Source organism: Neoarius graeffei, chromosome 6, assembly GCF_027579695.1.
Source record: "Neoarius graeffei isolate fNeoGra1 chromosome 6, fNeoGra1.pri, whole genome shotgun sequence".
Lineage (NCBI taxonomy): Eukaryota > Metazoa > Chordata > Actinopteri > Siluriformes > Ariidae > Neoarius > Neoarius graeffei.
Genome location: NC_083574.1, coordinates 50783673 through 50798858, shown reverse-complemented (window position 1 = coordinate 50798858; position 15186 = coordinate 50783673). Strand labels below are relative to the sequence as shown.

At 41.2% G+C, this 15186-nt stretch overlaps 1 protein-coding gene across 4 annotated transcripts in view; it reads left to right on the top strand.

Moving 5' to 3' along the window:
• znf143b (zinc finger protein 143b) overlaps positions 1 to 15186 on the top strand; it is a 17513-nt gene extending 2327 nt beyond the window's left edge. For 2 of the 4 annotated variants that reach the window (XM_060923778.1, XM_060923779.1), the window contains exons 3-16: positions 12 to 104; positions 249 to 362; positions 475 to 555; positions 1191 to 1375; positions 1522 to 1590; positions 1704 to 1820; positions 1961 to 2036; positions 2117 to 2242; positions 2360 to 2539; positions 2660 to 2887; positions 7130 to 7266; positions 8897 to 9052; positions 9225 to 9371; positions 14829 to 15186. In XM_060923778.1, coding sequence (XP_060779761.1) covers positions 12 to 104; positions 249 to 362; positions 475 to 555; positions 1191 to 1375; positions 1522 to 1590; positions 1704 to 1820; positions 1961 to 2036; positions 2117 to 2242; positions 2360 to 2539; positions 2660 to 2887; positions 7130 to 7266; positions 8897 to 9052; positions 9225 to 9371; positions 14829 to 14912 — 1793 coding nt within the window. In that variant the 3' untranslated portion in view covers positions 14913 to 15186. The remainder of the gene's footprint in view (positions 1 to 11; positions 105 to 248; positions 363 to 474; positions 556 to 1190; positions 1376 to 1521; positions 1591 to 1703; positions 1821 to 1960; positions 2037 to 2116; positions 2243 to 2359; positions 2540 to 2659; positions 2888 to 7129; positions 7267 to 8896; positions 9053 to 9224; positions 9372 to 14828) is intronic. The other 2 variants (XM_060923780.1, XM_060923782.1) reach the window with 2 other exon arrangements.

The window sequence follows — 15186 nt, the reverse complement described above, 5'->3', positions numbered from 1 at the left end:
TTGATTTGCAGACAGTGACCACATTGAGGCAATGGATACAGTGAGTTTGCAGGCAGTGACTCTGGTAGATGGCTCCACTGCATACATACAACACAGCCCTAAAGGTATCGAAATAGGATAATATCAACTCTATATCCATGCATTTCAGTTAGCTCAATGAATGCAGATATGTGTATTACAGTTCTTGGAATGTATTCCTAGAAGTGAGTGGTTTTTATTTTTATTTTTTTATTGATTTTATTTTTAAGACAACAAGATAATGGAAGGACAGGTGATCCAGTTGGAGGATGGTTCTGCAGCATATGTGCAACACCTACCAATGCCGAAAGCAGGTACCTTGCGCAGGCCTAAAATTAACTCAGGTTATTTACTTATTTGTGCTTCGTTTATGATTAATTTATTATGTAACCTATACATACTTTACATTTCTTTAATGACTGAAGACATGTCTTTTAACCGTCATATAACTTTAAGCTGGGGAAGGTCTAAGGCTAGAGGATGGCCAAACTGTGCAACTGGAGGATGGGACAACGGCATACATTCATACACCCAAAGGTACAACTATCCTAGAAGTTATTCTTTTTTGTAACAATTAATATGACATAGTACTTTTTAAAGGATGCTTTGTTGTCTGTTAATGCTGTTTCCCCCCCAAAATGTCTGAACCAGTGAAACCGATACTTTTGTTTGGAATTTTATTTGACCTGATTTGGTGCATAAATTTGGTTGAGCTGAGAGATGTAGGGGAAAGTGTGGGACTAAAAAAATTATATCCAGTCACTAGTAAGAAATTTTGGCTATGGAAACTGTAAGCAAACTTTTTGAAAACACTTGGGAAAAAAATGACAGAACTTAACCAAGAATGTAGAACTTTGAACCAGTCCTAAATAAAAATGAGTAACTTAAAAACACGAGTATATTCCAACATTTCTTATTTTGATATTTGACCCAGATATATAGGCTTTATTACACATGTAGGGCACTTCTGATCTGTCTTCTGGTATTCAGTTTGCATTGTGTAAATCTGTTACACACCTGGGTCAAATCATGTTCTCACTTTAATTGAATTACAAGTACGCACTGAAACATTTAAATTCACCCAAGCAAATGTACTAAATACTGCATATATGAAGGTGCTCTTTGACTAAAGTCTGTATTAATCTAGAATAAATGCATATAATTATTTTCAGAAACATATGATCAGGGTGGATTACAGGCTGTCCAGTTGGAAGATGGCACAACTGCTTACATCCAGCACATGCCCCAATCAAGCACCATTCTGGCTATTCAGGCTGATGGCACAGTGGCAGACCTACAAGCAGAGGGCACTATTGACCCCGACACCATCAGTGTGCTGGAACAATATTCTACCAAGGTTACAATTACACCTCACCAAAAAAAACCCAAAACCAAAAAAAACCAAACACTTGGGTCACAATAAGAATGGTTTGTTTGTTGGGGTGTTAAAGTGAAGTCACTGCTAAAATTTTGAATTCTAATATACCTGAACTGCTCTTTCAGATGGAAGGAACAGAATGTGGCACAGGGCTGCTCAGTAGAAGCGACACTGATGGCAGTGTGCATATGCAGGTGCAGTCTTCTGTATTCTTTCTGATCAGTTTTGACACTGTTTTACAGTTTTCTTTCAACCATGTGAATCATATGATATGTTTTTGTGTGACTGGTGTGTCCTGTGTGTTCAGATTGTACTCCAGGGTCAGGAGGGCAGGTCTCAAAGAGTGCAGCATATTGGGGAGAAGGCCTTTCGGTGTGAACACGAGGGCTGTGGAAAGCTCTACACAACAGCGCATCATTTAAAGGTAAAGCTTTATGACTGCTTAGAGTGTGGCAAAATTAAAACAAGAACAGTGGTAAGGTCTGTTTTATTTAACATTTTTATTGGTGTATTGATTAATTATCTGATAATTACTGTGATGTGTCATTTGTTTCTCTTAAAAAGGTACATGAACGATCACATACTGGGGATAAACCTTACATATGTGATCATCTGGGATGTGGAAAAAAGTTTGCAACAGGTACTGTATTGCATCCAGGCACACTTTAATGTGTTATTATTCTGTACAGTTAGTCATACTGATTTTATGTTAACTAACAGGATATGGCCTAAAAAGTCACGTTCGAACACACACTGGTGAAAAACCATATCGCTGCCAGGAGCTCAACTGCCTTAAGTCTTTCAAGACATCTGGAGACCTACAAAAACACACTCGAACACACACCGGTACGTCGAGTCTAGCCAATGGAAAGCATTTACAACAGTGGTTATCCAAAAATGATGTTTTGTTACTTTGTAAAAGTGTTGGTGGTGTGGTAGATTCTTACATGCTTGTATTTCTAGGAGAGAAGCCTTTCAAGTGCCCGTTTGAAGGATGTGGGAGATCTTTCACCACCTCAAATATTCGAAAGGTTCACATCCGAACACACACTGGTGAGCGGCCGTACTACTGCTCTGAACCCAACTGTGGAAGAGCTTTTGCTAGCGCCACCAACTACAAAAACCACATGAGGATCCACACAGGTACCGACATTTTTCTACCACATCCTAATGAAGATATGAGTATTTGATAACTAATAAAACAGCAACAATTTTGGAAAACCCTATTTAATATAATAAGTAAAATTTTGTTTGCATCTGTAGGTGAGAAGCCCTATGTGTGCACTGTGCCTGGCTGTGATAAGCGCTTTACTGAGTACTCCAGTCTCTACAAGCACCATGTGGTCCATACTCCCTGCAAACCCTACAACTGCAACCACTGTGGGAAGACCTACAAGCAGATCTCCACATTAGCCATGCACAAACGCACTGCACACAATGACACCGAACCCATTGAAGAGGAGCAGGAGGCCTACTTTGAGCCACCTACAGGTCAGTGCAAAACAGAAATGTAAATGTATAGAACATCTTAAAGGAAATGTGCAGAACCTTTTTATTTTTAGATAAATTTCTGAGTGGATAGTAGCTCCACCCTTGACTCTTGTATGCTGCATAAATGGGAATTAAAAAAAGATATTTTTGAAAGTTAAAATCGACTGCAAAGTTGGCATTTGAGCTGCCCTGCTGAGCCAGCCAGCCCTGAGTGCGTGACGTCACAGCAAGAACCGGTTTTAAGGCTGAGACCTTTGACAGCTATAGACCAAAGTCATATAAATAAAAATTTATGGTGAAAGTAAGAAATACCGTTACCAACTTGCTGAACTAAGACTAATTTGACTTCATTGATTGTGGGTTGAGGGCGGCATAGTGGTGTAGTGGTTAGCGCTGTCTCCTCACAGCAAGAAGGTCCTGGGTTCGAGCCCCGGGGCCGGCGAGGGCCTTTCTGTGCAGAGTGCATGTTCTCCCCGTGTCTGCGTGGGTTTCCTCCGGGTGCTCCGGTTTCCCCCACAGTCCAAAGACATGCAGGTTAGGTTAACTGGTGGCTCTAAATTGAGCGTAGGTGTGAATGTGAGTGTGAATGGTTGTCTGTGTCTATGTGTCAGCCTTGTGATGACCTGGCGACTTGTCCAGGGTGTACCCCGCCTTTCGCCCGTAGTCAGCTGGGATAGGCTCCAGCTTGCCTGCGACCCTGTAGAACAGGATGAAGCAGCTAGAGATGATGAGATGAGATGAGATTGTGGGTTGACTCTCATTAAAACAGGATAGGTGTTATAACTTATGCAGCATACATGTACATGCATGCATTTTTCACTGATAAACCATAAAAGGCTAATTAAATAATCAGATGAACTGAGACAATCACATTCTGAAGCAAATTAAATAATCTCATACCGGTAACTTAAACACACAATACAGGTTACGTGTTAATCTAAATGCAGGTAAACATTGTGTTTTTGTTGTTTTGTATCCAAATGAGAGTCAGAGCTTATCCGTCTGTGTTCTCGCTTCTTGAAGGCTGATCTTGTGGCCGATTGTTTTTGAAACAATCTGACTTTCGGTTGTTTGTTCAGTTCTCCGTTCATTCACTTCTTCCACGTAAGGGCGAGATGGCAGCAAGATCCAGTGAAGAAATCAGAAGGCTGGTCCACTCATTCTCCATTTTCTCCATTACGGCGTACTCCGCCATTACTGCTCAGCTCAGGCAATTACTAAAACTATTTAGGCAATTACTAAAATTATTTTTTAAAAGGAAAGTAAGTTCAGTTGCACCAGTTCTCCCGTAGTTTGAGCCGAGGGTTGTTGGTAAAACCCTTGGCTCACACTCCAGGAGAACTGGTGCAACTGAACTTACTTTCCTTTTAAAAAATAAAATAAATGCTTTCCTTTTCTTGTAGTTTTATTTAATTGTTGGTACTTCACCCTCTCTGAATACGGGCTTATAGCCAACGCTCCTCAACAGATCAGAGGTCTCGTACAAGTCTTCAGTAAAATGAAAGAAAGAAAGAACAACTTTATTCATCACACACTTGTGAAATTTCCTCTCTGCATTTAACCCATCTGAAGCAGTGAACACACACATGCACAATGAGCACACACACATACCCAGAGCAGTGAGCAGCCATGCTAACAGCGCCCAGGGAGCAGTTGGGAGTTAGGTGCCTCGCTCAAGGGCACCTCAGCCCAAGGCCGTCCCATATTAACCTAACCGCATGTCTTTGGACTGTGGGGGAAACCAGAGCACCCGGAGGAAGTCCATGCAGACACGGGGAGAACATGCAAACTCTGCACAGAAAGGCCCTCGCCAGCCGCTGGGTTCGAACCCCAAACCTTCTTGCTGTGAGGCGACCATGCTAACCACTACACCACCGTGCCGCCCTCTCCATTTTCTCCATTACTGAGTACTCTGCCATTAGTGCTCGGCTCAGGCAATTACTAAAACTACTTAGGCAATTACTAAAATTATTGTGCAGAGGAGAAGAGAGACCACTTCATAGGCGCCCAATGTGCCCATGAATTTCTCGCAAAACGTGTCCAAATCTTTGCAGTTTGAACATTCGTGGACCATGAATGCAACATAAATCCACCTTCTGTTGTGTTGCTGGCACATCTACGTGGCATGACAATAAATTAGCTCAAAATGGAGGATCGGAGTTGCACCGATAGACTTCCTGCTGTGATGTTACGGACACCAAGGTCATTCACTCGGACCGCTACCTATATGAATCACTTTAATTGTAAAAAATTACCATATTAGATTTATTGTTAATGCTTAAAACTATTCCTGTGCCATTCTTGAGGTCTCATGGCATTTATAAACGAAAGTGAGGCCATGGCTCTGCGTATCTGCTTTAAGGCTCCAAGATGATCATAGTTTAATTGGTCAGTCATCTGTGTTGGAGCTGTTTTTAATACTAGCAGACTGTTGTGAATAGATATGTCGTGGTTTGAAATTTTCATTGATGACCTAGTCTAAAATATCATGGTGTCATGGTATTAACCATCTAAAAACACTCAAGCAGCTGGTGAACATTAAAGGAAAACCTAATTTAAAAAAAATCTTTGTACAAAAGTGCTTTTGCCCCTGAAAAAAAAAAATCAAATCCCCTAACTGTTGTTCTTTCTTCGAAAGATGTTTTTGAGAACGGTTTTTCCATAAAATCTCTGTCAGTATTTATCAGATTGTCATTATGAGCTGAGCAAGAGAGTGGCTGCGAGGAAAAGCGGCATGATCGTGTGACAAGCCAAAAAAAAGTGCGCAACAGTGTCAAGTACTGGTTATCTAAAAATAAATGGTTGTTTTGGTTTAGTTCACGTCAGCAATACCATGTTCTCTTCTGTGCATTTGATGGCTGCAGTGTATGATGAACTTTTATAAGCAGTCTAGGAAGGGCAGTAGAGGTAGCAGTGTTGATGTACACAGCCAAAGGGCTTCAGTGCATTGTATTCACTGCATGCAGAAACTAGCATGGTTTAGGGACTGGGATACAAATTGTTTGTGCAGTCACAGATGGATTCAAAAGAGATGAAAACCATGGGGGAAGCCATGGCCAAATGGTAAGAGAAGCAGCTTTTGACCCTTTTCCACTACCCTTTTTCAGCTCACTTCAGCCCGACACGGCTCGCGTTTCGACTATCCAAAACCAGCACGACTCAGCTCACTTCAGCCCTGCTTAGCCCCCAAAACTCGCACCGTTTTGGAGTGGGGCTGAAGCGAGCCAAACCGAGCTGAGTGGGGCTAGGGGCGTGAGCAGACACTCCCCTGTGCACTGATTGGTGAGGAGGAGTGTCCTCACATGCCCACACACGCCCCGCGAGCACGCTGGGATCTGTCAACACCGCAAACCCGGAAGAAGAAGAATTACGAATTACGAGAATTTCTGAAGCCTTATGCGCCTCGCCTCATCTATACGCTCTTGCCAGTATCTGTTGGCGTTGTCGGTGACAACAAGCCACAACACCAAGACCAGCAACACTAACGACTCCATGTCCTCCATGTTTATTGTTTACTCTCCGGGTTGTGAGACTACCGCTTAAAAGATCACTGATGTCACTGTTTGCGCCGCCTAACGACATCACCTGACGTCCACCCACTTTCGCTAACTCCACCCAATGTGTCCACCCACTTCCAGCCAGCACGGTTCAGCGCGGTTGTAGTCGAAATGCAACTCCAACAGCCCCACTCGGCTCGACTCAGCTCGACTCAGCACGGCACGGCTCAGCCGCGTTGGTAGTGGAAAAGCGGCATTTGTGACCAAAACAAGGTTGCTGGTTCAATTCCCTAACCAGCAGGAATTGCTGAAATGCTCTTGAGCAAGGCACCTAACCCCCAACTGCTCCCCAGGCTGCTCTGGGTATGTTGTAAGTCACTCTGGATAAGAGTGTGCTAAATGTCATTAATGTAACTACTGGAGTATTTGATTGGGTAAAAAGAAGCAGCAGCCTTTATTTTTGTCACGTGTACTCAAGCACAGCAAAATGTCTCCTCTGCATTTAACCCATCTGAATACATGCATGCACACATGAGCAATGAGCACACACACCTACCCAGAGCAGTGAGCAGCTATGCTACAGCACCCAGGGAGCAGTTGGGGGTTGGGTGCCTTGCTCAAGGACACTTTAGCCATGATACAGAGGGAGGGGAAAGTGCTGTCTCTTCACAGTTCTTAAAAAAAAAAACTGTTTCAGATATTGCTTTCTTTCATGAAACTTGATTTGTGTTAATATCTTGTTCAGAAGCCATTGATGACCCTGCATTAACGTTTACCCCTGCTGTGGTGGAGGAGGATGGAGGATCAGAGCAGGTTTCAGCAGGATCGGAGATGATGAGCCAGCAGCACGTAGCACTCATATCTCAGGACGGCACACAGCAGGTTGGAACAGTTTAAAATAAAAGTAATATGTATATTATCATCGTGTGTAATTCTCCATTTATTCATGAAGATATTTATTCAGATATTGCTCTGAATTTCTGTGTTAAGTAAATGTTTGTTTCCTTAAACTTTTTAATAACGTAAAATTTGGCCCTTAAAGTATCACAACAAGGAATTTAGGATTAGATGTATTTCTGTGCTATTCTACAGCTTGAAAATACAGTACATTGAGTGATAAATGCATTTATTAGTAGTTGAATGGGGAATTGATATTTAATAGTTACAATGAAATAATAGTAGTAATAGTAACAAACATGCTCTCTCTTTATTGCTATGTGTGTCTCTCTGTTTTTTATATTTCTGCTTTTGAAATAAACATTTTATTGTTTCTCCACCTGAACACGTGCAGCAGAACCTGTTTTGGAGTGATGTGTTTTTAGAGTGATTTGAGCAGGTGCTGATGCACAGTTACAATTTGGTTAAGTTTAATTTCTCTCAAACTGCATCAACACGACACCAGTTGTGTTTATGGTATAAACGAGCAGAAACTTTTGTTTTTCATTTCTTGCATATGGGTTGTTGTTAAAAGTGTAATGACGCATCGCATCATATCATGATGCAAAAATGCAGTGATATGAATCACACATTTCCATAATACACATCATGGAAATCAGCATTGTTAATTATTGATCTAATGAAATTGCACTGTTTGAACACCAGAGGTCCCAGTCTGAGTAGCCTACATAGAGTTAAATATATAGCAAGCATGCTGGTCACATGATCACATTATTTTATGGAGAGTTTGCGCCATTACCGCGAATCATCTGCATTTGTGGCCACCAATGTCAACATGCGTTATAGATTATATGGTTAAATAACCCCATTGTAACAGTTAAGAAATTCTTCAGTGACTTCAAATGACACCAACTACTGTAGTGCCTGAGAAAGAGGTTGCAGAAGTCTGGCATTTTAGCTGACTTTGGAGCTCTATTTCTGAGTAAATTGATGCCTCACGCGCTGCTACAGAACTGATCATGTTTCCATTGATCATTTTCTCCAAGTCCGAGAGGTTTTTGGGAGAATTTATAAATGTTTATTCTTAAGATATGGCGACCTTAGTAAATTTTGTTTACAATATTAAACTTCTGTTCGTTGCAATTTTTGATTTTATTTAATTTTATACATGAGTTTCGGTCCATTTTTCAGCATTAAAATTTTGTTCAAAATATTCTCGGAATCGAATTAAGTCAAATTGTGAACGGAGCGTATCTTAACCTGGGGGTGGGTTTCCCAAAAGCTTCTTAACACTAAGAGCATCTTAACTAGGAGAGAGTGTGTTCATTGTGATGCTCGCTGTACCATTTAACAATGATCTTTGTGCTACGATGCTTTTGGGAAACCCACCCCTGAGCTGTAGAGCCCCACACCTCATGAATGTTAAAATCAAGTATCTTGATCTTGTCATGGATATGAAATCTTGTTTTCAGATCACAAATTTTTAGAAAACTGAACTTTTTTTTTTGTTGTTGTTGATGAATACTGGCAGTGGCCTATCAAAATTGGTCACATTGTACCTGATAATGTAGTGCAAAGAAAATGTGAATAACCAATACCTCCACTGTCTATTCAGGTTTTTTCTCAGGCAGACGTTCAAGCAATGAGTGGCACAATAACGATGGTAACACAAGAAGGAACGACTATAACCATCCCTGCCCATGAGGCAATGCTCTCCCCTGGAGAAGGTCATTCTGTCACCATGGTTTCTGCAGATGGCACAGAAGGACAGGTATTTAGCTCACATTTGCTTCCAAATTCTTTCAAATCATTATTCCCCCCCCAAGAAGTTTGTAATCTGTATGTGCATTCATTCAACTGAATTAAGTGCTCAGCTAACATGTGCTATGGCCTGTTTGTCCTGTGTGTTTGCTGATGCGACTTGTTTTTTATTTGTATTGTAGGTAGCAATTGTGACTCCAGATCTGTCTGTGTTCCAGACTGAGGACGGAGAGCTAGTACAGGAGCAGCAGCAGCGGCCGGTGGTATCCACAAGCCCACATCCAGTTACTCTGCTGGCTACCTCTAATGGCACACACATTGCTGTGCAGGTACATAAACACAAACTGTTTTCAAGGAGTTAAAATAGTATTTACCAACCTTTAAGCAAGCAATGTGATGTTTTAGCCTAACTTGAATACTGTTTGGGGTGGAGCTGATGAATTGCCCAGATCCTTTATTTTATGTGATGAAAACAGTGGTGTTTATGGTATAAGGGTGTGGAAAGCAGATTGGGTTTAACTGAAACACTTAAAGCTCATAGGCAACGGTTTTAATTTTATGCACATTTGAAACTTTGTTAAAAAACCCTCTGTAACTTTCTTCTGGTCCCAAGAAGTATTGTTAATAAGTAATAATTAAAATAAGTTGGCGTGGATCGTAGCAAATTTCTGTTCAGCTATTTCCGTGACCACTCGACGTGTGACGTCATTTAAGACAAACAAACCGCTTGAGTTGAGTCCACTTCCGTTTACTTACATTGCCGTTCGGCTTGAGTGCAGACATGCATTTGGGAATTTCCAAAGAAAACCCCATGCCTTATCATTGTGCAGTGAACTGTAACAACGAGACCAGTTCAGGAAGAAGTTTTTACCTTTTTCCGAGAGAGGAGAAGAGGCAGAGAGAGTGGATTGGCTTTTTCCAGAAAAGGAGAAGAGGCGGAGCGAGTGGGTTGGCTTTTTCCAAAAGCAGAGAAGAGGCGGAGCGAGAGGGTTGGCTTTTTCCGAAAGCGGAGAAGAGGCGGAGTGAGAGGGTTGGCTTTTTCCGAAAGCGGAGAAGAGGCGGAGTGAGAGGGTTGGCTTTTTCCAAAAAAGGAGAAGAGGCGGAGCGAGAGGGTTGGCTTTTTCCGAAAGCGGAGAAGAGGCGGCGCAAGTGCGTTGGCTTTTTCCAAAAGAGGAGACGAGGCAGAGAGAGTGGATTGTGCATGTGAAGCCAGAGGGTTGTTTTTCCGGAAGAGGCGGAGAGAGTGGATTGTGCGTGTGAAACAAAATCAAGCAGTCAAAGAAGAAACGGAGCAGCAACGCTCAAGCAAAAAGGAGAAGATTGGAGGTAAACATTTTTACTTTTGCTTGCAATTGACAAGTCAAGAATCCTGAGGGATCCTGTACAATCATTGTGGAAATGAGACAAACGGATATTTCCTCGCTCAGAGTAGGCTATAAATAGTATAATGCCGCGGATGGCAGGCTAATGTGGTCTACTGGTGCACTGTCAAGTAATCGTTCCCTATATCCACTAGGGAGGGCGGTTTAATTATTCTTCAAAAGGGCTCTTATTTAGTATTATGACGAAAGTAGGAATTTATCATAACTACCAGGATAAATCGTTTGGGCGCGAGTCTTGTTGAGGTCCGGGGTCACCGCGATCAGAGTCGGCCGAGTCACTGTCCGATTCCGAGGCCGCACGGTCAAACCAGTGAGCCACATTCACCGACTGCTTCGCAACGGCCATAGGTTCATGCATATATGGCTTCACCTCTTGATATTCAATTTGGAGAGTTCCTACTTCAAAATCGCTATCGCTTTCAGACATTTTACACAAACTCTCACGACCAAAGTCTGTACACGTATGCTCGGTTTGTAAGTAAACACAGAACTGCTCCCGGTCTGTTTGGCTTAAACGACATCACGACGACGGTCCCCTGGTGGTGAAAGTGCGCATAAGTGAGATGTAAACATTCATTCATTATCTCTAGCCGCTTTATCCTTCTACAGGGTCGCAGGCAAGCTGGAGCCTATCCCAGCTGACTACGGGCGAAAGGCGGGGTACACCCTGGACAAGTCGCCAGGTCATCACAGGGCTGACACATAGACACAGACAACCATTCACACTCACATTCACACCTACGGTCAATTTAGAGTCACCAGTTAACCTAACCTGCATGTCTTTGGACTGTGGGGGAAACCGGAGCACCCGGAGGAAACCCACGCGGACACGGGGAGAACATGCAAACTCCGCACAGAAAGGCCCTCGCCGGCCCCGGGGCTCGAACCCAGGACCTTCTTGCTGTGAGGCGACAGCGCTAACCACTACACCACCGTGCCGCCCCAAATTAGACACTAGGAAGATTGAATTCGCTTTTTGGGTCATTCTTCTAGACAATAAAGTTGATATTCTATGTTTCACCTCTGACCATTGCCTATGACCTTTTAATATTTTCTCAGCTGGAGTTCCTGTGTGGCTTTATAACTGATTATTTCTTCCCAATGTATTATTTTATGGTAATATTTTAACTGAAGAAGAAGAAACCTTTATTTGTCACATGCACACTTCAAGCACAGTGAGCTTCATCCTCTGCATTTAACCCATCTGAAGCAGTGAACACACATACAAACTGCCCAAAATGTTTTGGACTTCCATGACCTATACTCGAGCTAGACAGTTCGATTTACTCTTCACTCAAGCTGAAAACAGCAATATCATCCAATTTCTCTGTCCTGATTAATTTCTTATTTAAATTGGATTGTTACTTTTTTCTTCTGATTGGGATGTAATAGTTGTTTAATGTCTAATCTTTAAACCATCTCAAACCATTCATCGCAGATTAACCTATCAATTACATTTCTCACACACTCTCACGTACACACACACGGGGGGGAAAATATGAGTTATTCCACAAAATCGAGTCGTACATGAGCTGATAGCTGACGAGGCATGTAGCGATGAGTTGGCTGTAAGCCATGTATGACGAGATTGAGTGGAATAACGGTTTTATTCTTCTATCCACATTCACTGGATTCTGAGAAACAGCATTTTTAGTCTTTGTTTTTTGCAAATTCGATAAATAAAAACTTTTTATACAAAACATTTGACAATTTCTGCTTAGATTGTAAACAAACTGGTGAAATGACAGCAGCAATTTATGAAAAATGCTATAACTCTTGAGGGAAAAAAAGGGATTTTGTTTTTGAGTAAAAATTTTTATTTTGTCCTCTGTTGGTTCGGCAACACACTCTGCCATGTACAGTGGTGCTTGAAAGTTTGTGAACCCTTTAGAATTTTCTATATTTCTGCATAAATATGACCTAAAACATCATCGGATTTTCACACAAGTCCTAAAGGTAGATAAAGAGAACCCAGTTAAACAAATGAGACAAAAATATTATACTTGGTCATTTATTTATTGAGGAAAATGATCCAATATCACATATCTGTGAGTGGCAAAAGTATGTGAACCTCTAGGATTAGCAGTTAATTTGAAGGTGAAATTAGAGTCAGGTGTTTTCAATCAATGGGATGACAATCAGGTGTGAGTGGGCACCCTGTTTTATTTAAAGAACAGGGATCTATCAAAGTCTGATCTTCACAACACATGTTTGTGGAAGTGTATCATGGCAAGAACAAAGGAGATTTCTCAGGACCTCAGAAAAAGTGTTGCTGATGCTCATCAGGCTGGAAAACATTACAAAACCATCTCTAAAGAGTTTGGACTCCACCAATCCACAGACAGACAGACTGTGCACAAATGGAGGAAACTCAAGACCATTGTTACCCTCCCCAGGAGTGGGCGACCAACAAAGATCACTCCAAGAGCAAGGCGTGTAATAGTCGGCGAGGTCACAAAGGACCCCAGGGTAACTTCTAAGCAACTGAAGGCCTCTCTCACATTGGCTAATGTTAATATTCATGAGTCCACCATCAGGAAAACACTGAACAACAATGGTGTGCATGGCAGGGCTGCAAGGAGGAAGCCACTGCTCTCCAAAAAGAACATTGCTGCTTGTCTACAGTCTGCTAAAGATCATGTGGACAAGCCAGAAGGCTATTGGACAAATGTTTTGTGGACGGATGAGACCAAAATAGAACTTTTTGGTTTAAATGAGAAGCGTTATGTTTGGAGAAAGGAAAACACTGCATTCCAGCATAATAACCTTATGCCATCTGTGAAACATGGTGGTGGTAGTATCATGGTTTGGGCCTGTTTTGCTGCATCTGGGCCAGGATGGCTTGCCATCATTGATGGAACAATGAATTCTGAATTATACCAGCGAATTCTAAAGGAAAATGTCAGGACATCTGTCCATGAACTGAATCTCAAGAGAAGGTGGGCCATGCAGCAAGACAACGGCCCTAAGCACACAAGTCATTCTACCAAAGAATGGTTAAAGAAGAATAAAGTTAATGTTTTGGAATGGCCAAGTCAAAGTCCTGACTTTAATCCAATCAAAATGTTGTGGAAGGACCTGAAGTGACTAGTTCATGTGAGGAAACCCACCAACATCCCAGAGTTGAAGCTGTTCTGTATGGAGGAATGGGCTAAAATTCCTCCGAGCCGGTGTGCAGGACTGATCAACAGTTACCGCAAACATTTAGTTGCAGTTATCGCTGCACAAGGGGGTCACACCAGATACTGAAAGCAAAGGTTCACATACTTTTGCCACTCACAGATATGTAATATTGGAATATTTTCTTCAATAAATAAATGAGCAAGTATAACATTTCTGTCTCATTTGTTTAACTGGGTTCTCTTTCTCTACTTTTAGGACTTGTGTGAAAATCCGATGATGTTTTAGGTCATATTTATGCAGAAATATAGAAAATTCTAAAGGGTTCACAAACTTTCAAGCACCACTGTATGTATGTATGTTTTGTTTTATTTACTTATTGGGGGGTTGGCAAACCAACTTAAAGGTGAATTACCGTCACCAATTGGGCTGTAGTGTGGAACAGGAAATATTGGGGGGCTAAATTATTCTTTTAGCTATTTCTGTTTCTTTTAAATACTTGATGATAAAGCCGTCACTTTGTTTTTCTCTACTCATGGTTATATGAGCTGATATCCTAGTAGAAGAGGAGCCAATCAGAGCATGCGATTACTCATATACAGTGAATGTGGAGAGTGTGTGAGAGAGAGAGAGGATATTACATGGTGGCATGAAGGTGAGAGGTTTATCTTCTCGTGTTGAAAAATATTTCACCACTTGAAGATAAACTTCGTCTTTGCACCACCGTGTAATATTCTTTATTATATAGACATCCATAAAAAATGCAAGTTTAATCAAAAGAATTTTACATTTGAACCTGTTTGCCATTTTGACAATATGCGTCAAGTCAGCAGGAAAACACTGGGAGTGACGTAATCAGAGTGAAGATGGTGGAAAATATGTCACTCAGATCTGCGATGTATTTCGTATGAAAATGAGTTTAACATGAGAAGATAAACTTCATATATTCAAGCCAATGTGTAATTTTCTTTTTATTATATCGAAACCATTTCTCTCACACACAAAAAAACACGGCAGTTAATCAAAACAATTAATTGACTTCCTCACAAGTGAGGATATTGGAAAATGTTACTCAGTGTTCTGGACGCACTTCGTATAAAAAAAAAAAAAACGAGTGGTGTGTTTCCCAGGAAAACACTTGTTTTTTATATATAAAATAAAAAGCACTATCTCTGTGTTATATAAAAAATTAATTTTCTAGTTGTTTTAGGACATATGGATGGAATCATGGGGTAAATATTTTGAAACTGCATTGCAATATATTTCTCTGTTTTTGTTTTGTAGCTCAGCGATCAGCCTTCACTGGAGGAGGCCATCAGAATTGCATCACGTATTCAACAAGGAGAAACCCCAGGCCTAGATGATTAAAGCATGACCTTCAATTAAGCAAAATCACCATGTGTGGGATGTTCATGCGTGTGCATGTGCTTGCAGTGAACAATTGAGAAAGTCAAGTATCCAAAACAAAATTGCTAGCATCATGATTGCTCTATTTGAAGAGAACTGAATATATTTTTGTGTGGATTTATGTACATAATGTTTTGAAACTGGAGTTTTTGCTGTAAATATTTATTTGATTCTTCTATTGAATACTTGACTTTTTAGGATCTTAATAAATGAAAATTGAACAATATTCCATTTA